General features: G+C 37.0%; 2 protein-coding genes and 1 long non-coding RNA gene across 3 annotated transcripts in view; 2 read left to right on the top strand and 1 right to left on the bottom strand.

Moving 5' to 3' along the window:
* The window catches only part of pex14 (peroxisomal biogenesis factor 14), an 82082-nt gene extending 63013 nt beyond the window's left edge, over positions 1–19069 (bottom strand). The window contains exons 1-2 of the mRNA XM_051879880.1: positions 18956–19069; positions 12952–12996 (exon numbers count right to left, since the gene is read on the bottom strand). Coding sequence (XP_051735840.1) covers positions 12952–12996; positions 18956–18991 — 81 coding nt within the window. The 5' untranslated portion in view covers positions 18992–19069. The remainder of the gene's footprint in view (positions 1–12951; positions 12997–18955) is intronic.
* LOC127504828 (uncharacterized) lies at positions 5190–7460 on the top strand. The gene is made up of 3 exons (XR_007927457.1): positions 5190–5773; positions 6170–6453; positions 6598–7460. It is a non-coding gene; the product is annotated as an uncharacterized LOC127504828 (long non-coding RNA).
* Positions 19070–19364: 295 nt separating the features above from the next.
* On the top strand, positions 19365–25434 carry dffa (DNA fragmentation factor, alpha polypeptide). Its single transcript, XM_051879881.1, has 6 exons — positions 19365–19680; positions 21905–22063; positions 22148–22302; positions 22422–22611; positions 22842–22966; positions 24730–25434. The coding sequence occupies exons 1-6, from the start codon at positions 19587–19589 to the stop codon at positions 24943–24945; spliced, it is 939 nt and encodes a 312-aa protein (XP_051735841.1). The 5' UTR covers positions 19365–19586; the 3' UTR covers positions 24946–25434.
* Positions 25435–27622: the final 2188 nt, after the last annotated feature.

Here is a 27622-nt window from a genome sequence, read left to right as displayed (position 1 = left end):
TTCACCCAAAAATGAAAATTCTGTCAACATTTACTCAGCCTCAAGTTGTTCCAAACTTGTATAAATTTCTTTGTTCTGTTGAACACAAAAGAAGATATTTTGAAGAATGTTTGTAACCAGGCCACTTTGGGACACCATTGACTATAGTAGGAAAGAAAAATACTATGGAAGTCAATGGTGCCCCAAAACTGTTCAGTTTCCCACATTCTTTGTGTTCAACAGAACAAAGAAATTTATACAGGTTTGGAACAACTTGAGGGTGAGTAAATGATGACAGAATTTTCCTTTTTGGGTGAACTATCCCTTTAACACCCCGGGTGCCCTTACTTGTTAAACCGCCATTTTGCGCCCGCATGTTTCTACAGTAGCCCTAAACGGACAAACTGCTCTACAGACCGCGTTTGCTTGACTGGCTTCTCTCTGCTGTCTCAGTCAATGGCATTTTTGTCCTGTGTTGGCCACCGTAGCTTTTCTATATTGCAATTCGCAAACTCACCGCCAGATGCCACTAAAATTTACACACTGCACCTTTAAAGGCTTTGATTGGCAAAAACATTCGATATATGCAAAGAATCATTATTTACAGTCTTCATAACCTCTGGCATGCTGGAAATCAACTTCTGGTCCAAAACTGATGGCAATCCATATTTGCCTTATTAGTGCTCAGAGTTGATAATTTGTGGGCTTCTGCTTGTCCACTTATCTTGTGAGAACTGACCACAGGTTCTCTACGGGAATAAGATCCGGAGAGTTGTCTGGCCATGGATCCAAAATTTCAAAGTAATGATCTCTGAGCCACTTCATTATTACTCTCGCCTTGTGACATGGTGCTCCATCATGCTGGAAAATGCACGGATCATCACCAAATTGCTCCTGGATCGTTGGGAGAAGTTGCTCTTGCAGGATGGTTTGATATCATTCTTTATTCATGGGAGTGCTTTGGGGCAGAATTGTGAGAAAGCTCACTCCCTTGGAAGAAAAGCAACCCCACATATGGATGGTCTTCTCTGTTGGCACGACTCGTGGTAGAGTTCTTCTCGCCTCCGAGACATCCTGAAGCCTTTTTCACTGCCGTTAAACCTCTCTCCTTGGAGTTCTTGATGATCTGGTAAATGGTTCTTTCAGGTGTAATATTCTTTGCAGCAACTGCATGCGATTTTGATGCAAAGAGATGATGGCTGCAAGTCGTTCTTTGGAGAACACTATCAGAATGATAGAGTGATTTCAACTGAAATTACTTGTACTCATTCACAATTTCCATGAGTTGATGATATGATTAGTGAAATGATGTTAGCTGGTCATTTTGCGCCAGGGCCCAAAAACTGTGAAATTTGGTTTTTTGTGATAAAATTTTGTGGCCAATGAAGATTTTTGCTGATCACTCATGCAAAATAATCTAGCCACTCAACACCACAACAACTGAATCAGCAAACTTTGCGATACACAAAATTTATGTCACTGCCAAAACTATTGGCCATGACTGTACCATGGTATTTAGGGATTAAACGGATTGTTGATCCGTGGTCCCAAACACAGTCGGTTATGTCTTAAGTGAACGTAAACAGTTAAAAAAGAAATCGAATGTGTATCATTATATTGGATCTGTACATTAGGTCTTAACGTGACAGCAGCCTGCTGTGTTCACTTGCATTTAATAGTGTTTGAACTTCATTAGGCTAGTAGTTTTGCTCTGGTATCAAAGTATTTAAAAGACTTTGACGTGAGAAACTTGAAAAAAGCACCAAGATTTGATATCTCAGCAAAGAACCCTTACAGATTGTAAATGAAAACTGACTGTCCAAAAAAATGAAGAAAATTAAAAGAACAGAAATTGGTTTTTCATGTGGGAAGATGTCCGGCCATAAATCTGCTGAATTTGGCCTCAGGGGGACTGGCTCCAGAAATCTGGTCCAATAGCGCACAAGACCAAAACCACAATGTAAAGAAATCTGGGCGCCACTCGTCTTTATCTTCTCAGCCTTTTCAAAGAGAACCAGAAAAAAAAAAAAAAAATTCTATATGACCAACATCAAAAAAACCTAACCATTTACAGTTATGGAAACTACTTTAAAAGAGGCTAAATAACACAATCACTCAGACTAGTGTCACAGAGACAGGCCGAAAACAACTGAGGATTCGAGAGAGGCCATTTCACGGTTCAAACGCAAAACTGGGATTTCTGGTTTGTGTCATCCCTCAGTCATTTAATGAGCATTTCACAGCAGTAAACAAACACATTCAGTAGGGGACTTTGCAGATGGAGTTGTGAAATTATACACAGTGGGGCTTGAAGAGGAGGCCAGGTCTCATCTATTCACCTCTAATCTGGTAAATTGAGTCAAAAAGGCCGACTGAAACAGGAGAATGAGTCGAGCCAAAAGCTGTAAACACATTTTCCGAAGCCCCTGATCTGCAGACTTCAAGCATGCACAATAAATCTGACGTGAAATCATAATTATGAAAGCAATTAGCTGACCCTGTGCCGCTCGCCCTTGGACGTGACAGTGAAAATTCACACAGAGCCCCTCCAAGGCGGCTGGGACAAGGTTGGTGGGGGCGGAAAAGTGCAACACAGCAACAATAAAACCGCAGGCCTTTCCTATATCATTAACCACAAGCTCAAACAGCTCAGGACACGACAGTGCCAATTGCAACGACACAAAATAAACTTCCACATCTCACACAAACATGTAGGTTGAGGTTGATAATTCCTCAACCTATTTATCCATCTCCAAAATACACATACTGTATGAACAGGACAATGTCTTCCACCAAAACTGTGCTAGTGCCGTTGCTCGGCCGGAGTGTCAACAAACGGCCTGCATTTCTACGGATTTATCAGCTAAATTATCTAACTAACAAGATATCTTTTTTGTATTATTTTTTTTTTTAACATTTAATTTATCAATAATATGCAATTTATACACTACCATTCAGAAGTTTGGGATCGGTAAGACTTATTTTAAGTTTTTAAAAAGTCTCACCAAGGCTGCATTTATTTTAATGAAAAATCTCCTGTAAAAACTGCAGAGCTGGGTTGAAAATATAAATTAATCTATTTCATTTTGATGAACCAATATCAATTCTTAAAGGGTTAGTTCACCCATGTCGTTCCACACCCGTAAGACCTTCGTTCATCTGAACATATTAAGATATTTTAATCAGTGGTTTGAAGCGCCAAAGTCACGTGATTTCAGTAAACGAGGCTTCATTACATAATAAGTGTTTCGAAATTTCAATGGCTCACCACCGGGGGGCTTGACTTTGGCAGTTTGATACGCGCTCCAAACCACTGATTCGAAACAAAAGATTCATTAAGCATCGAAGCTTCATGAAGCAGTGTTTTGAAATCACCCATCACTAGATATTGTCATAAAGACGTTATTTTGGGGTTTTTTTCGCACAAAAAGTATTCTCGTCACTTCATAACATTAAGGTTGAATCACTGTAGTCACATGAATACGTCTTTAGTAGCTTTCTGGACATTGAAAGTGTTAATTGTCTTGCCGGCAATGCAGGCCTCACTGAGCCATAGGATTTTATTAAAAATATCTTGATTTGTGTTCTGAAGATGAATGAAGGTCTTATGGGTGTGGAACGACATGAGGGTGGGTGATTAATGACATTATTTTCATTTTTGGGTGAACTAACCCTTTAAATCTCAAGAATCTCAATCTTTTAGTTTATGCTGTTTTCAGATGATGCTTGAATAACACTTCAGTAAACATTATTTGTAGCGTGCTTCCCATCTAATGCAGGGCTCAACGCTAAGGATTTTTTCCAGTGGTTCAAATTTTTACTTGCCCCGCCAAAATTTTCACTTGCCCCACAACAAAAAAATGAATAAAGTAAAAGAAAAGAAAATGGGCCTATAAAATAAGCCTATAAGCCTAGTTATTGTTTTTGTTGTTTTTGATACATGTAACCTTAATAAATAGGGTTATGACACCAAAAGCTACTAGATTAACTCACTTAAATTTTAAATATTGTTAGACAAATAAACAGTAAGTAATAACAAATAGTCAAATTATGAGTAATAGCCTAAATAAATACAACAGAACAAACATATAAATGAAACTGCTTAAACATGTCCCTCACTTCACAAAAACCAAACTAAAACACACCCAATGAGTGCATGCATGCACTACGTGATGTAGTCTAGTAGGTTAGACTAGTGCGCGTGCATATTTAGAGCGCACGATTTCACTGCGTGATTTAGTCTATTAAAATGCCTTTAGAATGCCCCAGAATTTAAGATAAGGGACAAAAATGCCCCTGTATATTTATATAATTTAATATAGGTAACCAATATTATATTAACCAATATTTGCGTCTCTGAGCAACACATCCTGAATGAATCAGCCGTTTGAATGAATCGGTTGAATCTCAATGACTCGCTCATTAACAGGGACTTGCTGCCACCTACTGGCGGGTTTAATTTCACGTTTAAAGTGTCTTTTCATTTTTAAAATAATTTAAAATAACAATATTTAACGTTTTATATTTTCAACATTACAAAACATTATTTATGCATCTGTAACTGCTCTTGACTGATTAACTTTATTAAATCTTTATTTAATATTTAATCTTTAGTTATATAGTTAGCTATACATTAGATTACAATTTCTGTACTTGAAAATCTCCTGTTTAAACCTACATGAAAAAACTCATTTATATATATTTTTTTTCTTTTGTATTTATTTTTGCTATTACTCATAATTTGATTATTTGTTACTATTTTATTACTTACTGTTTATTTGTCTAACAATATTTAAAATTTAAGTGAGTTAATCTAGTAGCTTTTGGTGCCATAACCCTATTTATCAAAAACAATAACTAGGCTTTTTTTTAATAGGCCCATTTTATTTTATTTTGTGGGGCAAGTGAAAATTTTGGCGGGGCAAGTAAAAATTTAAACCACTGGCCCGACCGGGCCAGTAGAAAAAATCCTTAGCGTTGAGCCCTGTTAAATATTTTATATATATTTTTATTCCTGTGATGGCAAAGCTGAATTTTCTCCAGTCTTCAGAAATCATCCTAATATGCTGATGTCACTTTTGACTAAATTAATGTATCCTTGCTGAATAAAAGTATTCATTTCTTTCAAATAATAGATTCATAGGTTTTTTTTCAGCCAAGAACTTTGTGGAAAGGGACCATATTAGCCACCGGAACCTTTGGAAAATACATTCTACCAATGTGTGCTGCTTCAATCAACCCAGCCAGATCCTCAAGGCAATCTCTCAGGAATGAGAGACCCCTCATTGGCCCGCTCATCGCCATCTAGTGACCATCATCCCCAACAATCATGAAATATCTCTGTGGCCTGTGCCCCCATGCCAACCATAACTCTCCTTTACTGCAGACAGCTCCAATAAAGGATTACAATTACAATTAAAGTAATGAGCAAAGGGGGGGGAAAAAAGAGAAAAGTCCGAGGATGGATCCCCAGGCAAATTAAATTGCAGCACAGTTTGAAAGTGAGCACAGAGTAAGTCTTTTGGGTTATTACTGGCTAACCACCCCTCATTCCCTCAATAATTAACTTTCAAGTTTCATAATCAGGAACTGCAGAATTGAAACAAAAGTGAAATGCTGTCCCAAAATGTCTACAGTGCCCAATGGATCAACCTCATCTATAAATGAATGCTCCTGATGGGTCACTGATACTTTCTGCTATCGGTGTTATTTTACACAAATCCCTGTGAGGTGGAAGCTCATTTTCAAAACCAACATTTGAGCAACAGATGTCTCCATGCCTAGAGGGCAAGAGGTAACAGCAAGGTGTACGATATAAAGAAAATAATGGCATAATTAACAGAGCGCCAAGTCAATGCAATGGCCAATGCCACTGGCTATAACATAGGCATCTCGTCAGGCAGACCCCAATTCCTAGGCTTTGGGGATGTTGTCTTTTTTTCCAAGCGTGATGGTGACAGCAGAGGGGCTCCGGAAATTCAGAGACTGCCGAGCCAAAACAGATCACTTCAAAGCGCCTTATTTAACGCTTGCTAAATTTTTCATCACAGTTGCTTAATATCCTGGGGAAGGGGAGCTTTTGAAGTTGCGGCGAGACCGGGATGTTCTTCTAACAACTTTCCTTTTTTTCTCCCCCTCCCCCTCCTTTCACCTCCTCCCTCTGCTCCTGCATCCCTCGCTCTTTCCACAGGAGGCCAGTGATATTTGGGGCGCACGGTGGAGCCCCAGCGGGCAGAGTAGGGCTGGGAGAGCATCCCATGGAGCCGGCAGTTTCCATGCCAACACGCTGAGCGTTACAGTCACTGGTGGTAGATCGCAGAAGGGTACCGCAAAACACCACTGGAGGGAAAGATATTTAACCTTTCACACACCTTTGAGGCAGAAAGCTCACCACAGAAGACTAAAAGGCAAACAAGAGAGCTGACAAACATGGATTCTGCGAGTCAAACAGCACTGGTTCTCTGACAGCCTGAGGTGATATTTGACTCCACCAATCATGAATATGGTTAAATATCTGGCTTTTACTGCTACATTTAAATGCAGATATGTTATTCCGTTGGGAATTTATAGGAATTCTATGGTGTGATAATCTGATTTGCTTATGATATTGACTTTCAGGTGTAGACTGTGAAGACAGAGAATGGGGAAAAGACAAAGGAAAGGGAACATGAAAAGAAGAGGAGAAGAGAAAAAGGATGAAGGAAGGGAAAAGGCGAGAAGGAATGGAAAGACAAAAGGGAAGAGGAAAACAAAAAGGTAAAGGGAAAGAAAGTAAAGAAAATGAGAGACAAGTATGAGGAAAATGTAAAGGGGAAAAGAAAAGAAATGGAAAAGGCAAAGAACAGAAAGTAATTAGGCAAAAGAGAGAAAAGAGAAATGTAAAGAGAAAAGGAAATGACCAAGAAAAGAAAAGGGGAAAGAACATAAAACAAAGAATGGAAAAGGAAATGAAAAGGGAAAAAAGGAGAGAAAAGAAAGAGAAATTAAATGGAAAAAAGAAAAGGAAAGGGCAAAGCAAAGGACAAAGTATAGAAAAGGAAAAAGAAAGAATAGGAAAATGTAAAGGGAAAAGGAAATGACAGGGTAAAGAAAAGGGGAAAGAACAGAACACAAAGGAAATGAAAAGGGAAAAAAGAAGAGAGAATGAAAGAAAAATTAAAAGGGAAAAGAAAAGGAAAGCGCAAAGGCAAAGGCAAAGAACAGAAAGTACAGACAAGGAAAAAGAGAGAAAAGAAAAATGTAAAGGGAAATGTAAAGGGAAAGGGAAAAGAAAACACAGCAGAAGGGAAATAAAAAGTGTAAAAGGGAAATAAAAGAACACAAGGGAAAAGGGCCAAGGAAATGAAAAAGAAAAAGACAAGAAAATGACACTAAAAAGGAAAGGAAAAGGGAAATATAAATGGACAAGAAAATAAGTAAAAATGTAAATAAAATAACACAAAAGGAAAGGAAAGGAAATAAAAAAGAAAGAAAAAAAAAAACAGAAATAAAAGTAAAGTGCAGAAAATGATAAGGAAAATAAAAGGGAAATGGAAAAAAGGAAAGGGAAAGAACGATGTAAAAGGAAAAAATAAAAAAGGAAAGGAAATGGCAATGAAAAAGATTGAAGGGACAAGAAAATGAAAGTGAAAATGGAAAAAAGGAAAGAACAAAAAAGGAAAAGAAAAGAAAAACTAAAAAGGAAAGGAGAAGACAAGAAAGAAAAGGAAAAAGTGAGTGGGCGATTAAAAAAAAGAAATAATGAAGTACTGCGCAGTGTGTGGGAGAGGGACAGGCCAGGAAGCACAACCCCTGGAGGCGAGAGCTCAACCCTGAACGCGACTGGTACTGGGTTTGAGTGACAGGCCAGAGTGCAGCGCAGGTCCAAACCTGCCCTGGCTCAGACTCCAGCCAGAGTCGCCTGCCACTGAGGAGCGAGGGCCGCCCATCCGGCGAGGTGAGTCAGAACCTGTTAACATGACTGGTGTCCCCAGCCTGACACCCCGGCACTCGCGCCCAGAGCCTCCCTCCAGCCCTGCCACTATTCCCCTTCCGCTCATCCACATCAAATCCTTTCAGACACAGATTTCAATTATTCACCCCATCCAAATAATGCCTTGTGACATGAATTATCCAGAGCTGTAATAATCCACTTAACTGGGAAAGAGCAGCTCATCAAAAAGAGAAAAGCAGAGAAAAAAAGGGGGACTTGTCAAGCAGTTAGAAAGCCAAGAAGCCTTAATAATCGGCATTTTTCCCCGCTGTTAAGGACAGTGCTTTGAGCATAGCTAGATATCATTCATAGCAGAAAATCACATCACACAAAACCGAACAATACACAGCCTAATTGTCCAATGATAGTAAATGTGGCATAGATAATCCAAGAACTTGCTAGTTTAAGAGCAATAAAAGAAAGAGAGCAGTTCCGCTACTGAGAAACACGCTATGGGGATTGGTGAGGATTACTCACGTTCATATACAGTCTTTTCACAAAACTACCTACTAGTAAATCATCTACTAATTAATGGTCAAATGTTTTCAGATAATTAGTCAGTGTTGGGGAAATTACTTTTAAAAGTAATCCATTACAATATTGCGTTACTCCCTAAAAAGTAACTAATTGCGTGAGTTACTTTTAATGGAAATTAATGCGTTATGCTGGGTTATGACCACACGGTATCAGCCTGATTTTGGCATGATCCTTTTGACGTAGGGCGTCGTGGTCAGTTGTAAATAACAATGGGCATCGGGACGTAAGAATTGATCATTTCATCTCATATAGGCCCTGTCCCAAATGGTACCCTAAACACTCACGGCCTTCCTACGAGTCCGCACTTTCGTGATGTAACGTCGCTTTAACTGTCGGGAAGAAGTCTGCCGCGGAGCTCACACCAGTGCGGACTCAGCAAAAGTGCGCATCGAGGGCGCATATCGACTGCAAAGGGGGCGCTCGTGAGCTTCTGAAGCCTAAAATTGACAAATGGGACACCCTACAGTCTCGTGGACTTAACGGACACGTGCACGCGGCAGCCATTGTAAGTCCACAAGACCGAAAGTGCATAGATTTGGGACAGGGCCTGTGCGCATGGTTACTTCCGCTCGTGCCCTTCTGGTCTTAGCGACGCTTGCATTTGGTGCAAGAAGAAACTTAAATATGAAAACTTGGCTAGACATAATAGATTTTTTTTTTAATTAAAGAGAAGATGGTGGTCTATCAGAGACGAAAGAAAACATCCTTGTTATATTATTGTGTAACGTTACCTCTGTGTGGAAATTCAACGAGATACGCAATCTTTGACTTTCAATCTTTCTCCTGTTGATTATGCGGTTCCGGCTCAGCGGTGATCCACAGGGATCTCTTTCTCCATACAAAACACTCAAGTATGTAATATATATCTCCTGATTTTGTTCTGACAGCTGGGGGACTAAATGGCTCAAAAACTGCCTTCTCTTTCTGCGTGGAACAACACTCGACCTTCATGAAGATCTAATGTTTGCTATTGTCAACTGAAGTATCAGTCCTCATCAGAGATAAATAAACATGGGAATATGATATGGACTCAGTGTATGCTTAAGTAACTTTATTTGGTAACATTATTATCGCTAACTGTATTATTTAGTAGCCAATGTAATTTAAATGCATAATTTTCAGTGTTTGTATTTCCCCTGTGCGTTTCTATTAATTACTGCATTTATTTAGTTCAAGTGAGACGAGTAAAGAGCATCTGTTGCATCATTATCTGTCTCGTCTAAGCAGCAAAAAACGTATTTTACTACAGGTAAAAAAAAAAAAAACGTATCTATATTAAACTGTTTGTGCTACAGTTAAAAATGTAAATTAATCGCAATCTTTTCACAGCCCTTGTTTTTATCTAAAAAGATAACTGATGCAAAGAAATCGTAAAATATGTAGTGATCATATTGATGGAGCGATTGATGTAGGTAAGTGAAAATATATGCGCAGAATTGAGAAAATAGTATTTATGGAAATAAATTTATCACAGGGCAAACGTGTGAATGTTCACAAGGCATTTTATGCAGACAACTCTAATCGTAGTTGTATATTTACAGGCATTATTGTCATTGTATATGTGTACGTACCGTGAGTTTGTTAATCTAACTAACCCATGCCTGCATTTAAATGCCATTGGCTCGTGTGATTGTACTAAATATCTTAGTTGTTTTTAAGTGATATAACAGATTCTATAAACAACTATAAGAGATCATTTTCGGCTTTCCCTGGCACTCTGCACCGGCATAAAGCAAAACCGGAAGTGTATATGTGTACACTCGCTGATCGAAAATCCAAAATGGTGGCCACGTGCAACTAGTCCATGGCAACAATACCCTTGCTTTTATGGTTCCTCAAGGGATCACTATGACAGAGTGAAAAAATATAAATGCTGGCAAATGATAGTGGAGGCACTTTGGCAACCTGGTGAGTACTGGAAGCATTAGGCTAGTACAACCATTTTTTGTTTACGCTCTTCTAGTTCCGCCGTCTCGATGACATCATGCACGTCGTTAAAAAGATGGATAGCGATGATTGGTTGGGAAGCAACGTGTAGTGTGACATGTTTCCTTCCCAAAAGCCAATACGGAAGTGACTTAAACTGTAATTCATCGACTGGCCGCTAGAGACAGGCTCCAAAAGAGAGCAAAATCTCATTGAGTCCCATGTTAAAATGCCCAACTTACAGCAGAAAAAACAGCTTAAGTTTACAGCCTGGTATAAATTGTTGCCTGGTATAATTCTGCCCTTCATGACAACTCTGAGGGGGGTGAATTTTTTTATAACTCGTCCGTTTAAATTATATTAAGACTTAAAGTTCTGCATAATTTAGGGCGTGGTCACTTGAGTGACAGGTAGATTGCCGTTGCTGTCTGTGAGCCATCATGTTACCTCAGCTAATTCCAGCCACTGAATTTGGCATCTCTGCCATGTTTGTGCTTTTTTCGGGATTATTTTACACAATTATCAAATAATATGTGGTCGGTTATATGGTCGAGACAGATGTACGTCTGTGTACATGTGCACACATGCGGAAGATAAACAGAACACACCTTGTTGGATCGTCTTGGCATTGGCTAAAAGTTTTGTTCGTGAGATTAACTATGACAATGGCTGGAGAATATGCCTCTTAAGACACCACAAACTCCTACAGCACTGCTTGGATATTATAACTAAAACACTATTTTGAAAAATTATACCTTAACATAAACGCTGCTCAGATTGCACAATTTCTTGAAGAACAATGATGGAGAGCAGATCATTCAGAAGACACGTGATGCAAACAATGGACAATATATCAATATTTCATGGATTTAACGCTTTTGTGGACAAAAAGTGTCTTTGTTTGTTTTTAAATGAACGCTCATGGACATTTTACCCAAGTGTGATGGATTGGATTCATCTCGCGATCACATTTTCATTACAAAGGTATGAAGTCTCGTCTTGATTTTGCATGTTGTTATTTGCACACCCGACACAAATTACAATGTGACTGTTGCTGGAGCATCTATATCATAAAAAAGACACCGTAGATTGACAGTAAACCTTCAAATGATATAACTTATCTCTATTAATATTTTAGATAGTGTCTAAGATAGATAGATAGCTTCTTTAGCCTGCTAACATGATCACATTGCGCTAGGCAGGCATGGTTTCAGTAACCAGGCAACTCAGTTCCAACCACGTCCCGCCTCTTTGCCCATTTTCAGTTATCTGGGAGTGACGCGCAATGATGCGCTGCCAAAATGGCAACACTTTTTCGCTTCAAAAATGCTCTTCAGAAATCTACAGGTGACGTCACGGACAACTACGTCCATATTTTTTTTTACAGTCTATGGTTCCAAAGTCTCTAGTTCCTGGGGAGAAGTTCCTGCGGTGGAAATGCGGCTTTACTTCAGCAAAAACAAATAAAAAAAAATTAAATATAAATGTGATGTTTATCTACAGTCATGTTTGCTTATTAGTGTGGTTGTTATTTGTTTAATTTAACATTTAATTATTGCAGGGGGGTTTTTTTGCATTTTGCATTTTTTATTCATTTTGAGGAATATTAATTGTTCTTGTGCAAGTGAGATGAGTAAATGCATGCTCACATTTAGTCTAGAACTACAATAACCATCATGTTTACACAATGCATACAATTCCTCTGCACCTTACTCCCGATTTCTCTCGATATGAGGACAAGAGATGTGCCAGTCAATAAATGGTAAAACAAAGTACACTTATTTGAAAAAGTAAGTCAGATATTTTGTTTTTAGAAGTAATGCGTTACTTTAATAGTTACTTAAAGTAATCTGAAGTAAACCCCAAACACTGATTACAGTCAATGACATCTCTGACATGCTGAGAATTACATTTTATCAATGAAAAAATCATGATCATACCGTTCAGACATTTTGGGTCAGTAAGTTTTTTTTTTTTTTTAAAGAAACATTTTTTTATTATTACCAACGTTGAAAACAGTAGTTCTGCTGTGATACATGTTATATAATTCTTTGATGAATAGAATGTTAAAAAGAACATCATTTATTTGAAGAAGGCCTAGAACTTTACTGTCACTTTTGATCAATTTAATGTGTCCTTGCTGAATAAAAGTATCATCATTTTTAAATCTCCAGTGTACCAATAAGTCTAATAAAGTGGTAAAATCTCTGTACAGCCTATAACACAACAACAAAAGCAATTTGATCAAAGACACCGATGACCAAGAAATACGGACCTTGAACATGGCTCGTCCAATCAGACTTCAGAGCAGGAACTATACATTCTTATATAATTAACCAATTAAACAGCAAGCAATACACAACAAAAAGCAGTACAAAATATGATTTTTGCTAACATTTCTTTTTTTTGTCCTGTTGCATTCTAGGCATATGGTGATAGTAATAATGGTTATGCAAACCAATTCTTTAAAAAATATAACAACAAGACTCTATGTAGAGAATAATGAGTGCTGGTTAGCCGGACTCATAAAAACTTACCAGCGCTTCTCTTGGACCCGCATCCTCTCTGGCTGGAGCAGCGTTCTGAAAGAAACAAGTAGCCTTGTGTTACAGCGCCATCTAGTGGTAGAATTTATGACATACATGTGATTCTAGTACAGTACAGGACAGTGCTTGACTCTTAAATGACAACTCTAACCAGAGATATTTAACATTCTTTGTAGTTCAGCTTTCATATTGTCAACATGATAAAATGTGACACTGAAGTACTTTCTTTGTAGGCATCAGAGTTTTAGTTCAGTGGATGTGGAAGATGATACTATTGGTTAGATTTTAGAGCACTATGTAAGCCTGAAAAGTTCAAAATAGGATATTTAATTGACTAGCCATTTAGTTCAGTCTTTTAAGCAAAATTGACATACTGTAAACGTATTAGTCTCTCTAAAGCAATTTCGGGTTAAGAATAAGGGCTCAAGGGCACAATAGTAACAGTTTAACACTACCATTCAACATTTTGTGGTCAATAAGATTGTGTTTTTGAAAGAAGATTCTTTTATAATACTGTGAAATAGTATTACAATTTAAAATAACTGTTTTCTATTTTAATATATTTTACATTTTTTTTGCTGCAATAGCAAATCTCTAATTTCATGATCCTTCAGAAATCTTTCTAATATGCTGATTTGCCTCTTAAGAACTTTTTTTTTTTTTTTTTAGTTTATAATAATTGTGCTGCTTAATGAAATGTGGAGAGTGTGGAAGTGTTTTTTCAGGATTTTTAAAGAATATAAAAATAATTATTTATTAGCATTTTTTGATCATTTTAAAGCTAGGGTAGGCAACACTTTTTGTTATACTGGTTGAAACTTCACAATCAGATAGCAATTATTAATAAAAGTAGTCTAAATGTTAAAATATAATGTATTTTTTTAATATTAAGACTACTTTTAAGAACAATAGCTATCTGACTGATCTTCAATGGAAGTCTGAGGACCAAAAAATGTTCATCTAATCATTGCATTCAGTCAGATAGTATGCCCTACCTGCATGTCAACCTGTGACAGACATCACACGCCATCAGCATGTTTCATGAGGCTCAGTACAGTATTAAGCGGCAAAAATAAATAGCAGCCACCTTTTACAGTTCCTCCTGAACCAAAACGAGCTCATGCTGTGTTCACGCCATGTCGTAATTACGAGATGGCACCCCTGACGTTCTACTCGGAGCTGTTTATGTCCTCAGACTCTATGGCCATTTCTATGTCAACACTATCAATGCCGAAATGAATCTGCAGCAGTAAGGTGATAAAAGCAAAGACTTTAGATATTCAAAGATCATATAACACTCATATTACTTATAAATGGATGAAAGTGCAACACGCAATTTGGCGGATTAAGTCGCAATTTGGCAGATGTACTCTGAAAAATACTTTTTTAAAGCTATCTGAGTGTAAGAAACAACATTTATGGGACAGTCCATGTCAGATTTTGTTGCTAATTTTAAATATGTTATTTAATTGTGAGTTTAGCAAGCAGTTTTTGAGATTTAAGGATTCCCCTATTCAAGTATATAGGACTTGGTCTTGGATGCCTGAAACAGCTGCTGGGAGACGTTGCAAATACGGCCACCGAGTGAACAGACTTTTCTTGAAAGAGACTTTGGTCAGAGCTCTCTAAGTTGTTTACATTTATTATTATTATAATGTTTTGTGCTTTGAAACATGAGGTAATTTAACGCTCATCTTTATAAACATATCTGCAAAGTCAAGAGAGGTGAAAAAGGTGACGTGTAGGAACTAAATAGTTGTAGGGGGGTCTGGGGGCAGGACTTTTGTGATTTTAACATGTAAACGAAGCATTCTGGTGCACTCTGACAAGAACATAAATGGAAAAAACAACATTTGCTTCAAGTAAAAAAAAAAAATTGGCACTAGGGCTGAGCATTGACAAATTTCATAATTGAATGTGATTTTGATTCAGAAGCTTGCGATTTGATTTTGATTTGATTACCTTTGATTCAGTATTGATTAATTTGGGGCCTACCAGGTACAGTACATGGCAAATTTCCTCAAAGAAAAAAAAATCTCTCTCAACTAATGCTGTAAACTATAAGGGAACCACAGCTGGTACATCATTATAATATTAGGTTAAAATTGATTTGTAAGCTACTTGCATATAGGCTAAATTACACATAAGGAAGTTTTTATAATAACATTATGATACATTTTTAATGACAATTATTTTTCTACTCTTTTTTTATGTAGGCCTAAACATTTAAATGGTGGCTGTCATAAAACAGATTTATACATTCAATATCAAAGCACATGTTAAGTATAAATACAATGAATATGCAATAGCCTATAGTGCATATATTTAGCAAAATGCTCTCTCAAAGTTCATTTTTGTAGCTGAATAATGAGTTTTTGGACACTGAACGGCTTTTCTGAGGTAGGCTAAATGTGACATTTTTACAAGCTGTTTTATTGATGCCTTTCTGCGGTTGAAACACTGATTGATCGATTGCATGTGACATGATACAGATTTCAGTAAGTTGTACTGTATCTTTCAACATACCTTCGGATGTTCAATCATGTTTATTTTGTGTTGTAACTAGTAAAGCGGAAGAGATGGTTGGTTCACAAGCGCTACAGCGATCTGTCACGCCACCAAGAAAGATCGAGACTCACTCCAGTCTATGGGAAAGTAGCCCATTTTCGATTCTTATGAGAATCTTGTGACACACACACACACACACTCACCCCGAAAAAAAACTCTTCGGATCTAAACGATTTACATAAATGACGTATTTTGATTCAAAATGGCTAATTTCGCCAAAAAGTGACTAGTTTGCAGGTATGATCAATTAGAAAACTGAATAGAGCCAATAGTCAGGAAACACAAATATTTTTCCATACTCTGATTTCTTTTTTCCATACTTTTCCAGACCTGGAAATTACTCAAATCAAATTCCATACTTTTCCGAACTGCGTAGGAACCCTGGCAGACCCTCCAAAACCTGATTGTAACTAAAGGCATCTCAATACTCCCAACAATCCCTGTTGTATATTAATATTAGCACACACACTGAACTTCTTATTAAGGCTGGTTCACACTGTCCCAACAAACAGGCAACACTTCAAACATTCTAAAGTTGGCAACAGATTCAGCATGTTAAGGATCATAACTGTCATTTTCACACTGCACCAACATGGATAACACACTGACTGAACAAAACTTAGCAAACGTTGTTAACTAGTATTCAGAATACAAGCCAGGCATCCTGTATTACTTACAATAAACTAATTAAAAATAAGCATCTAAATACACCTATTATTTATTATGACAACATATGTTTATATAATAGTATTTAATAGAGAAAAATGCTTAAGAATAAACAGTCAATTCTGGTTTCTACGTCAGAACGCCGGCTCAGTATTGGCTGACGCTGTTCACGTGAGCAGCACGATGCATGCGTGTGATGCTGTCGCAGGAGCCGGCCAATAACGAGTCAACGTTCTGACGTAAAAACCAGAAGCCTGCACTGTACGTACAACGTAAACAGTGTAGGAGAATGACAGGGAAGAGAAGAAATTGTTGAATATAGTTATTTTGGTTTTGTTTTTGCGCGCAAAAGGTATTCTTGTCGCTTCATAAAATTAAGTTGAACCACTGTAGTCACGTGGACTATTTTAACGAAGTCTTTACTACCTTTCTGGGCCTTGAAAGTGGTAATTGAATTGATGTCTATGGAGGAGTCAGTGATCTCTCAGATTTCATCAAAAATATCTTAATTTGTGTTCCGAAGACGAACGAAGGTCTTACGGGTGTGGAAAAGACATGAGGGTGAGTAATAATTACAGAATTTTCATTTTTGGGTGAACTAACCTTTTAATTCGTAGCGGATATAAATAAATATCGTAGCTGCATAAATAAAGCTTATACCTGTACATTAGCTGTAAACACAGAAAGAAAAAAAAACTTTGACAGAGACAGATGAGTACATGGAGGAATAAATGTGGCACATACATGGGGGACGTGCCCTGCACTTTTAATAAAACATCCCCCACACTTTTTTTTTAGGTAAGAGGTTTTCATGGGCCAATGTGAATAAATCTAGATTCAAATTCAAAGAGACAAGATATTCTATGCGAGACTTAAAGGTGCAATATGTAAGAATTTTGCAGTAAAATATCCAAAAACCACTAGGCCAGTTATATATTTTGTTCACTTGAGTACTTACAATATACAAAATGTTTCCAACTATTTGTAAATCGTGAGAAAATTGCAATTTTAACCAAGGCTCCGGGACGCGTGAGGAGTCGCCTGTCAATTGCGTCATACCCGCGTTACCCTCCGTTTCCAGTTTTATTTTGTAGAAACCATGGAAACACCAAAGACGCTTTAATATATTACACGTTTTAATACAAAAGTTCTGCTGCTCACGAGGCGTGTTGCGCAATCGCTCCAGCGGCCTCGTTCAGCTCCCACAACACTCGGTCCTGCTCTGCTTCATACTACAGTAATGTTAATAATCACATCCATGAACACGACTTCTTCCCGAGTCCTATCCCAATTCTTTTCCACCGGCTCTGAGGTGAAGACCACATGTCCCAAGATTCCGCGCTCAAACATGGCGTCATTAAGCTACGCCTTGGTTTTGAATAGGCCTCTAACAGACAGAAAATTTACATATTGCACCTTTAATGTTTTATTCTTACCCAAAACGAGGCAATGTAAGCATTATGGAGCGCTAACACTCTCATGTAATGTAAGTTTCATTCATACTGGAAGCCGGAGGGCGCTCTCTCGCAGAAAGTCCAAAACGGACTCATAGAAGTAATTACTTATGAGGTTCCAGAAAATCCCTTATTTGGGCAAAGGCATCCAGCTATCGCTGCAGCTGAATAAAAAGCAGAAACGTTTTGACAATAAACACTCGATTACGAAAATGTGGTTTATTGGGTTTTGAGGCATCTCAGGGTATTTTAATAAAGTATATGAATAATGCAGTGCTAACTGACAGCCTTTATTACAGTATAGAAACTATAAAACAAATATAAATTCATTGTATAAAATCCATGATGACATAAAGTGATAGTTCACCCAAAAATGAAAATTCTGTCATCATTTACTCACCTTCAGGTTGTTCCAAACCTGTATAAATTTCTTTGTTCTGCTGAACACAAAGGAAGATATTTTGAAGAAAGTTTGTAACCAGGCCGCTTTGGGGCATCATTGACTTCCATATAAGAAAAAAAAAATAAAAAATACTATGGAAGTCAGTGGTGCCCCAGAACTGTTCATTTTCCCCACATTCATCATAATATCTTCCTTTGTGTTCAACAGAACAAAGAATTTTATACAGGTTTGGAACAACCTGAGGGTGAGTAAATGATGACAGAATTTTCATTTTCGGGTGAACTATCACTTTAATGCACAAGTGTTTGTAGTACATAAATCATAAAATTGTCATTAGGAAAATATAGGGAAAATACTTTAGGTTATTGTTCAGCAGTGTATTTGATTTCTTAGCCAATTAAAAGCAAGAGATAAGAAAGAAAAGCTGTCCATTACTGGTTAAATAAATAAATAAATAAATAAAATACTGGTATTACACTTGACATTTCTGTCCCCCTCACTTTTAAAATGATGGCTACGTCCATGATGTGACCTGTGTCATGTTTTCAGGGTCAATGTCCCCTAACTGAACATAACAGATAATAGGTGATAACTGTCTTCAAGGTGCTTATATAGTTTTCACAGAGCCTGACACACTGAGATCTGCAGAGAAATCGCCTGTATGCGCTATTCTCTGTGGCCTGCCCTGCCCTGCACCTGTCACACACATCTGTAGGACTGCATGGGATGACAGTGAGCAGGACGCTAGCAAACCAGCTAAAACTTTTTCCAAAACAACATGATGGGACAGCCAGATTATGAGCTTATCAATAATTAAAACGTGATAAATAGTGCGTTTACTATGCAGGTCCACGGCCGAACAATCAAAATACATTTTGCTAACTGAAGGAATTTTATCAACTACCTGATTTTGCTGGTCAGGTTGGTCTGGGGATGCCATCTTCTCAGAGCTGCTAGCTAACGATGCTAATGGTTCAACGGTGCTCGATTACTTTTGTCTGAACCAAAGCCATTGAGAGAGATTCTTCTTTCAATGGCTCTGGTCTGAACTAGCGATACATTAGTTCGAGTCAGTTCTTTTGAACAGTTCATTTCAAAGAATCAGTTCAAAGTGATGATTATTTTACCAAGTCTGCGTCTTGATGTGCATACTATCCATCCTAAATAGTATGTGACATTAGTAATATTCAATACTATTTAGGCCGGATAGGGTGGATAGTATGCACGTTGGGATGAAGAGCAAGACTTCAGTCTGCTTTTGGGAATCGGTTCAATTGATTCACTAAAAAGATTCTAATCAAAAGAACGATTCGTTCACATCGCAAAACAAGCTGTTACAATTTCGATCAGCTCATTTCATAACACGGAAGCCGTAATATGTTTATTTTCAATTCTTGAGATACAGTGTCAAACATATGCTGAGGATATTAAGTGTAACGTGATTTATGAGGCTTTAGACACAAAAATAACACCCAAGAACGAGTTGTGAAGCGCTGAAGATACTAAATTATGAACTTTGAACTTTGACTATCATCATGACAGAATTGAAAGCATGTAAAGTATGTAGCATTAGCCGACAGAAGTGTTATGGGCTGGCGGTGAGCTCTCTGGATCAACTCAAATTAAAAGGTGGGTTTGAAAATAATTGAGTTTGCTTCACCCTAAATTTAGTGAATAGCCCTAGAGGTGAAAGTTTATGCTAAGAAGTACGCCGTTAGAAACTTAGCTTTCACATAGAAATAAAAAGGATTAATAAACATTTAATTTAGGCAAATTGATTTATATAGCACGTTTTACACGGTGGTATTTCAAATTGATTACATAGGACTTAAATTACAGAGAAATGTAAGAGAAAAATTTTAGACCATAAAGATCAATAATTTTGGAACATAAAGATCAATATAGACACATAAGAGCAAAAAATGTTTAATTAATGGATTAAAGTAATAATAAGAAAAAGATTATATATGATTATGTATAAAAATGTAAATAATAATAATAATACTTTTTGCATTTTAAAATCATTTTTTAATCTATTTTTTTCTCTCCCATCCTTAAAAAATATTATTCATTATAAATTTAAAATACTATAAATATAATATATATTTACATTTATATATATAATATAAATGTATATAGCACTTAAACTGAAATAAACAGGTGCTATGACATGCTAGCGTGTTAAAGGTGCAATATGTAAGAATTTTGCAGTAAAATATCCAAGAACCACTAGGCCAGTGTTATATATTTTGTTCACTTGAGTACTTACAATATCCCAAATGTTTCCAACTATTTGTAAATCATGATAAAATTGCAATTTTAACCAAGGCTGCGGGACATGTGAGGAGTCGCCTGTCAATTGCGTCATACCCGCGTTACCCTCCGTTTCTGGTTTTATTTCATAGAAACCATGGAAACACCAAAGACGCTTTAATATATTACACATTTTATTAGACAAGGGAACAACTGTTTTGATTTATTTATAGACATAAAATTAATTATTGTTATATAGCTCAACACGTTTAGTCTTATTGTTTAAATCAAATTTTCTTGATTTTTTGCGAATGCTTTACCATGCCTCAGAGAAAAACACTATTTTGTGAAGTAGCTAACATAGCATAATCAGATGCAGCTTTATTTTTAGTAACAGTAATACAGAATTTTCTCCATCATACAATACGTTTTAAAATGAATTGCATGCCATTTATCAACACAAGCCATCCAGCATTTAATATGATAATCTAAAAATCGATCTATCTTACTGCAGTGTGTAACAGTGTCTCACAGCAGCCGCCGAGCGAACGCACAGAGTAACGTTATAACATCATTTTTAACACACTCAAATGTATCTAATATGATAAACAGAGCTGCGTTACCTCATACTCATGACTGGAAAAGCGGAAGCAGCGCCGGCGACTGTGGCATAATAAAAGTCCCGCTGCTCGTGAGGCGTGTGTTGCGCAATCGCTCCAGCGGCCTCGTTCAGCTCCCACAACACTCGGTCCTGCTCTGCTTCAGACTACAGTAACGTTAATAATCGCATCCATGAACATGATTTCTTCCTGAGTCCTATCCTGATTATTTTCCACCGGCCGTTGAGGTGAAGACCACATGTCCCAAGATTCCGCGCTCAAACTACGCCTTTGTTTTGAATAGGCCTCTAGTGGACAGAAAATATTACATATTGCACCTTTAATAGTTTAGTAAAGAATGCCATTAAAATTAATGTTACATTACATACATTCTTTAATGTTTTTCCCATTCTAATGTATTTTGCATCACCTCTGAATATGTTAAAGGGATAGTTCACCCAAAAATGAAAATTCTGTCATCATTTACTCACCCTCATGTTGCTCCAAACTAAGACCTTCGTTCATCTTCAGAACACAAATTAAGATATTTTGGATGAAATCCGAGGGCTTTCTGGCCTCCGATTGACTGCAATGTTATCACCACTTTCAAGACCCAGAAAGGTAGTAAAGACATCGTTAAAATAGTCCATGAAACTACAGTGGTTCAACCTTAATGAAGCGACGAGAATACATTTATCTGCAAAAATAAAACAAAAATAACGACTTTATTCAACAATTTCTTCTTTTCCATGTCAGTCTCCTACGCTATTCACCTAGTAAACACAGTGCAGCGCTTCCAGCTTAAGTTTAATAACTCCTTTTATTAAATAACTTAATTTATTATGCACCATGAAAATAGCCTCAGAAGCTGGCATGGCTTAAAAAAGCAAGCAAACAAACAAAATGCATCTAATAAGCCATTACTCATTTCAAAGGGTTGACAGTTCATCCTATGCTCTATTTGTCATTTGACGCATTCTCTTCATCTCTGTCACCCACAGGTGGTGAGGCTCTAGGGTTTAGTCCCAGTGCATCAGTCTCAGTGGTGCTAGAAGAAGATGGGACCATTGTAGAAGACGAGGCTTACTTTCTGTGTCTGCCAGCAAATACAAAATTTATGCTGTTGCATGCCGATGAAATATGGATGCAAACTCATCAAAGTAAGATATAGCCTATCCCAGGATGATTTTATTACTCTATTTTTAGCTCATCGTTGCTAATCTAAACTGATCTGTTTTGTCTAGTCGATGGAGGAGCAGCACAGCCTTGCAGAGTGTCTGATAGTCTGGAGGTAGATGGAATAGACGATGTTGATGGGATTGAATCTTGGCACAGTTTGGCAAAACAGCTCAGACAGGACTTGGCCAGTATTATCCTCATGTCCGAGGCAGATCTACAGGTCTGCTTGATTCTTGCTTTTTATTTTGCGACATATCTGACCATTGTCATTTACATGTATGATTATATTGTGTAAATAGCCAATGCTTATGAGGATAATTGTATAAAAATGTGTTACAGAGTTTGATTGATGTGCCATGCTCCGTTCTGGCTGCAGCATTGGACTTCTCACAGCAGAAAACCCAGGTCCTACAGGACACGCTGCAGAGAATGCTGGACCGCAAGGAAGAAGAAAGACAGTCCAAAGAGTTACTGAGGCTCTATTTGAAAGCCATGGAGCAAGAAGGGACCTCGGACCCACAAGAAGAATGTAGGAATGTGTTTAAAGTACCAGCAATACATGAAAATTACTGTAATGTTGATGCCACTAGATGGTGTCGCTGAGCTATTTCTCAATATTGTACCAGTACAAGTTGATTTTATCAGTACTTGGTGGAATGAAGAAAAGTAGCAGCTTGGATGATCAACAGCTTATCTGTTGTTGTGACAGCCCTAATCTTTCCAGTGCTTTCGGGATGTTAACCATTGTCATTGCTGCAGGCGCTAAACTAGATGAGACAGATGGGGTGCAGGCAGAGGCCGCAGCAGGGTTCAGCTCCACCACGCTAATGGTTCTGAAGGACAAAAAATACCCAGAGACCAGACTGTCCAATGAAGAGCTACAGGTATGATATCCAACCACAACAGTGTTGTAAGATCTCCCATAATTTCATAAAGTCTGCATGAAACGGAAGTTGTGATAGTCTTTTCTTCCCTATTGTGACATATACAGTACTGTGCAAAAGTCTTAGGCACGTCAGTATTTTCGCCCCCCAACAAGGGTTTTAAGCCAGTTATTTATATCTTTTGCTGTAGTGTGTCTGTAGGAAATATCAGTTCACGTTTCTAAACATTCATTTTGCCTTTAAATGTAATAATCCAGTGAGATTTTTGCACGCACAAGCAGTCTGACTACAGCCGGTGCTCCACACTGAGATCTGATCACACCATCATCGAATCTGTCTGTGATTAAATGAAGAAACTGATGAAACTAAATCCAGAAGAACTGTGGCCGTGTCTCCGAGACGCTTGAAGAAACCGACCTGCAAAGCTACCTGAAAAACGATGCACAAGTGTACCTGGACAAAAGCTGTTTTAAACGCAAAGGATGATCACACCAAATATTGATTTGATTAATAGAAGTTAACCGATCAATAAAATCTATTTATGACAGTATTTTTGAAAGCATCCTCTCTTTACAGCATTTTTACACAAGTGCCTAAAACTTCTCACAGTACTGTTGATTTGCAGGTCAGTTTCGTCAAGCGTCTTTGAGACACGGCCACAGTTCTTCTGGATTTAGTTTCATCAGTTTCTTCATGTAATCACAGACAGATTTGATGATGGTGTGATCAGATCTCAGCGTGGAGCACCGGCTGTTGTCAGACTCCTTGTGCATACATAAATCTCACTGGGAATATTACAATTAATGGCAAAATGAATGTTTGGAAATGTGAACTGATATTTCCTACTGACACACTACAGAAAAATATATTAATAATTGGCTTAAAACCATTTTTTGGGGGTGAAAATACTGACGTTCCTAAAAACTTTTGCACAGTAGTGTATCTAAGTAAAAGGCTTCTCGAACAAGAAAAAAAAAAATAGGGCGGGACTTTATTTCGTCCATTGGGAATTGATTGGATGGTTGTGGTTTGCTATTGCTGTGATCTCATATGAGTGACAGGTTGTCCCGCACTCACGCCAGTAAACACATCATCAGAGAAGAGAAGAGATGTCGCTGCAAGAGGGAGGGAAAGTTATTTTGATTAAAGATTATGAGGGTACATGAATTTCAAAAAAATAATGATGTGCACAGACATCATTTAGAATAAATACTACAATTTTTCCATAAAAAATAAGAATTGTCAGTTTTGATTTATGGTGTAAAAAGTAAACATATTTATTATTTTACACTAGAGAATGATAGACATGAACCACCCATTCTACTTCTGTAATCTGACATATTGTAAGTGTGAGTGTAATATTGAGTGTAACAGGATATTCAACGAAAAAAATTGAAGACTTGTTTTCATCCACTGGGATTGATTGGCATGTGAAAAGTTGGCATTACATATCTTAGGGTCAATTTTGATGTCATGTTGACTGAATATTAAAAAGTACTTTCAGTCATATATCAGTAGGGGGCACTCACTCTTTACAGTGGAATGAATGAAAGACACGGGAGTATAATATCTGTCATACAGTTAAATAAAAAATATAAAATTAATAATAAATATAAAGGTTTTTTTGCAAAAGATAAATGCCTATTATATTAGTTAATATTAATAAAAAAATATGTAATAAAAACAGGTAATCTTTTGTGTGTTTGGTTAAGAATACTAATCTAGTATTATTGTCTCATATATGGATGTGTTTGTTTATGCAGATGGTGGTGAGACGAGGAGTGGAGGTCATGATGGAGGTGTTGGGCCGGGACAGTGAAAGGACATCAGCGCTGGTCCAGGCATGTGAAAGTGAGCTCAGTAAACGCCTACAGCGAGTTCAAGCCCTGCAATCCCTCAGCGCTCAAAAGCAGTCCACTTCACACCCACAAGCTGAGAGAGACACCCGAGCTAAACGCAGCAAAAAAAACACACACTGACAATATACAAGACATATCTTCTAGTCTGTATTCTTGGACCACTTCATTACATTTCATGTAAAAAACAAAATAAAAAAAATAATAATAAGCTTGAGCTTAGACATTGCTTTTCCAATTTTTGGATACTGATCATTATAGTAGCCTATATTTTATAGAAATGCCAAAGCCACTGTTTTTGAGCTGAGTTTTACAACATTAAGAACTATTGTTTTCTTTGCTAACGTTAGTTAATAAAAATACAGCTGTTCATGTTACTTCACAGTGCATTAACTAATGTTAACAAATACAACTCTTGATTTTAATAATGTATTAGTAAATGTTGAAATTAACATTAACAAGATTAATAAATGCTGTAGAAGAGCCATTCATTATTAGCTCATGTTAACTAATGTAGTTAATGTTGTAAAGTGTTACCGTTTTCTTTTGTTAGTAATGCATAAAGTGGTTTTTTAAAAACACAGAATACATACAGAGTGGTAATTTATATAATTCCATGTTTCTTATCCATTCATTTAAGTCACCACCAGTCATTGAGGGGATTGTTTGATGATAACAATACTGTCATTTACAAGTTAATTGGTGAAAAACATAACAAAGCAAGTAAACATTTTTTCTGAAAATCTGTTAATAATTATTTCAAAAGAGAGTTAAATTATTCATTATTGATTGTACCAAATACAACATATCCAATCTTAATTTAATCTCCTGTAATATATGCTGGCAGACATGACATTTTAATACCTAATAGAAGCATTTGATGCTGCTTTCTGATATTGCTCAGGGAAGGAATGTATTACAGTGGTATTGCAAGGTTCACTAAATGTGTCAAATTGGAAATGTTAGCAATTAAGCCCATGGGGTGCTCATTTTGTTGTGGTACTGTTCACAACACTAGTTGAAACATTATTGATATAAAATAATCTTTTTAGACTTATAAAAATATTTTGACATTTAATTTTGGGCATGAATATAAATTGCATTTCCGAGTTCCATAATGAATAAAAAAAATATTTCAGCCTGTCAGAGAGCATTGAGAATGGTAATGCATAGATAAAATTTCCATTTGCTGATAAACTAATGAAGAGAGCTGCTGGTCTGTTCCTGTTCACCAAGAATGCCTTGTTAAAAGCATCTTTTTTTTCCGTGCGGATGTAGTTCTACCTTGCGTTGTAATGAGCATGTTTAAGCTTTGATTGGTGTTGGGCGGGGTTCTGAAGCCAGTCGGACTGTCTTAGTGCTGTTTTTTTTTGGCTGTGATGTTGTACTTTTGAATTCTGGCTATTGTTAGACTATATGCTAGTGATCAGAATATCACTTGAACAGGGATGTAGAGATGTTCCTGAGGAATTCATTAGACTAGTAAGTATGCAGACCTGTTCTAGTAATGGGCTCCCTGTCTTGAAACCCTTAACAGATGATTTTAAACATTTTCCTTCAGTAATCACAATAAAGACGAGACTGTTGCAAAGTCACGTCTTTATTCTGATCATTTTTACCTTATATTTTAGACAAGCTTCCTATTTGTGTGTAGTAGTTATAATGTGCATTTGATGTATTAGGAAATAAGCAGCAAGATTAAATGCTCTTTTTAAAGAACCTTTTTATTAACTGCCACTGACTGTTGGTATAATGTCAGTGTGCCGGATCAATGCGTGACACTGCGACCACCCTGCCCTCATATCACTGAACACTGACCACCAGAAGCAAGCAAATCAACTGTGAATTATGTACTCTCTCCCAGACAAGCGTGACAAGCTTCAACCCGGGGTCTGTTGTTGCATGATGGATTGGCTGTGTCACGCAGGGCACAACCACAGTGCATTGATCATTCAATGAATCCTGGTAGCATACTGAGATTTACAGGTGGAAGAATATGTTAGAGTCTACAAAAAGCGAGATATAAAATGAGAATACAGAATGAGGTTAAATAGATATCATTAAATCATTATATACAGTAGGCTTTATAGGGTGAGTTAACAAGAATAACTTTCATATTTTTATTTGTATTTTAAGATGAGCATTTTCTGGACTGACGGAACTTAGATTTACATGATTATCCATACATCATTTTTTTGTTTTGTTTTTTAGAAAAAATGGATCTATGAATTAATATATTTATACATCTCTCAATCATTGCATTGCAGGTTTTGCCCCCACAATTAAAACTACAGAGCTTTGAACATGAAATTAAGCATTTAAATGTCATCTTACCAAGACATAGGCTATTACTGGGATATATAGAGTGACCACTGATTTTATGCAAGTAGTCTGTTATACTGTATAAAAATCTAATTGATTTACATTGCGAGCTATCAGAATTCCGTCTTACTTTTTGCGCATATGAATAATATCTGAAACAAATTGCATATTATTATTATTATTATTATTTTTGCTCAGTTGGGCCTCTGAATAAAACTGCTTTTTCCTCCTCGAATTGTGAGCTCCATATTCATAGGCACTAGTGACGCAGGTAATCACAGCCATGCTGGTATTTAGAACAACAGTATGTTACTTTTCTTTATTGACACATTTTAAACACAATATTTCAAGTTACTTTGTCTATTTTTACTCCGCCAACGAAAGTAGTTCCATATTAAGTCAAATTAATCAATAGTGTTTCTGAACGAGTCTTTGGAGTGAATGATTTAAAGGCTTAGTTCACCCAAAATGAAATTTC

The sequence above is a fragment of the Ctenopharyngodon idella genome, chromosome 22 (assembly GCF_019924925.1).
Source record: "Ctenopharyngodon idella isolate HZGC_01 chromosome 22, HZGC01, whole genome shotgun sequence".
Lineage (NCBI taxonomy): Eukaryota > Metazoa > Chordata > Actinopteri > Cypriniformes > Xenocyprididae > Ctenopharyngodon > Ctenopharyngodon idella.
This window is presented reverse-complemented; position numbering and strand designations above follow the sequence as displayed.

Bases quoted from the DNA above. Each gene is read 5' to 3' on its own strand.
- dffa (XM_051879881.1), top strand. From the start codon at position 19,587: ATGACAGAATTGAAAGCATGTAAAGTATGTAGCATTAGCCGACAGAAG. The intron at 22,612-22,841 runs GTAGGAATGTGT...TCATTGCTGCAG, and splicing joins CTCGGACCCACAAGAAGAAT to GCGCTAAACTAGATGAGACA. The intron at 22,967-24,729 runs GTATGATATCCA...TTGTTTATGCAG, and splicing joins TGTCCAATGAAGAGCTACAG to ATGGTGGTGAGACGAGGAGT.